At 39.8% G+C, this 673-nt stretch overlaps 1 protein-coding gene across 1 annotated transcript; it reads left to right on the top strand.

Annotated features, from left to right (window-relative positions):
• Nucleotides 1-112: 112 nt before the first annotated feature.
• On the top strand, nt 113-596 carry LOC113745474 (apolipoprotein B-100-like; the record flags this gene model as incomplete). The annotated part of the gene is made up of 2 exons (XM_027277011.1): nt 113-313; nt 414-596. Coding segments are annotated over exons 1-2 (374 nt in total), but the record flags the coding sequence as incomplete, so codon positions are not given.
• Between the last annotated feature and the right edge of the window lie 77 nt (nt 597-673).

The raw sequence follows: 673 nt of genomic DNA, 5'->3' as shown, positions 1-673 counted from the left end.
TTATCTTCAAGGTTCTTTCCAAAAACGTGTTTTACAGATAACTACCAATGTGTTTTTTATTACACCAAATCAACTCAACAAATCACCTGTATTTACCATGTTTCCAGAGCGAAGTTACCTTCATGCCCTCTGCTGGCATTGAGTTTGTAACTCAGGTTGGCTCCCACATCCCTGAATATGTCAACTCTGGATTAGAGATGCACACCAACCTGTTCCATGAAAGTGGGCTCAGTGCCAAGATCTCCATGGGACGTGACAACGTCAAGCTGACAATCCCTGCTCCAGTGAAGCCTACAAAGCTCATAAAGATGACGTAAGTCTATTTTCACATTTTCTACATTTAAAACTGTTACTGTATATTTAAACTAAAACAGCCAAAGTTACATTTTAACTTTGTTGCATTTAAAATTTAGAAACACCCTGGTGGCAGTGACTGGATCAGAGGTGATGACAATCCCCCCTATGGTGATGGACAAGGTTGATGTCAGTGAGTGCACGCCTGTCTTTGCTGGAATGAAATACTGCACGGCTCTGCAGTACACTGATGCTTTCTCTCAGGACACAGCTCCCTACTTCCCCTTTACCGGAGACAGCAAGTGAGAAAGACTTTTTATAATTATCTTTATACAATAAATTTGTGAATATTGCTGATTAATTTAATTATCCAAATAGA

Source organism: Larimichthys crocea, unplaced genomic scaffold (assembly GCF_000972845.2).
Source record: "Larimichthys crocea isolate SSNF unplaced genomic scaffold, L_crocea_2.0 scaffold79773, whole genome shotgun sequence".
Taxonomy (NCBI): domain Eukaryota; kingdom Metazoa; phylum Chordata; class Actinopteri; family Sciaenidae; genus Larimichthys; species Larimichthys crocea.
The sequence above is the reverse complement of the archived record's forward strand: the minus strand, read 5'-3'. Positions and strand labels throughout refer to the sequence as shown.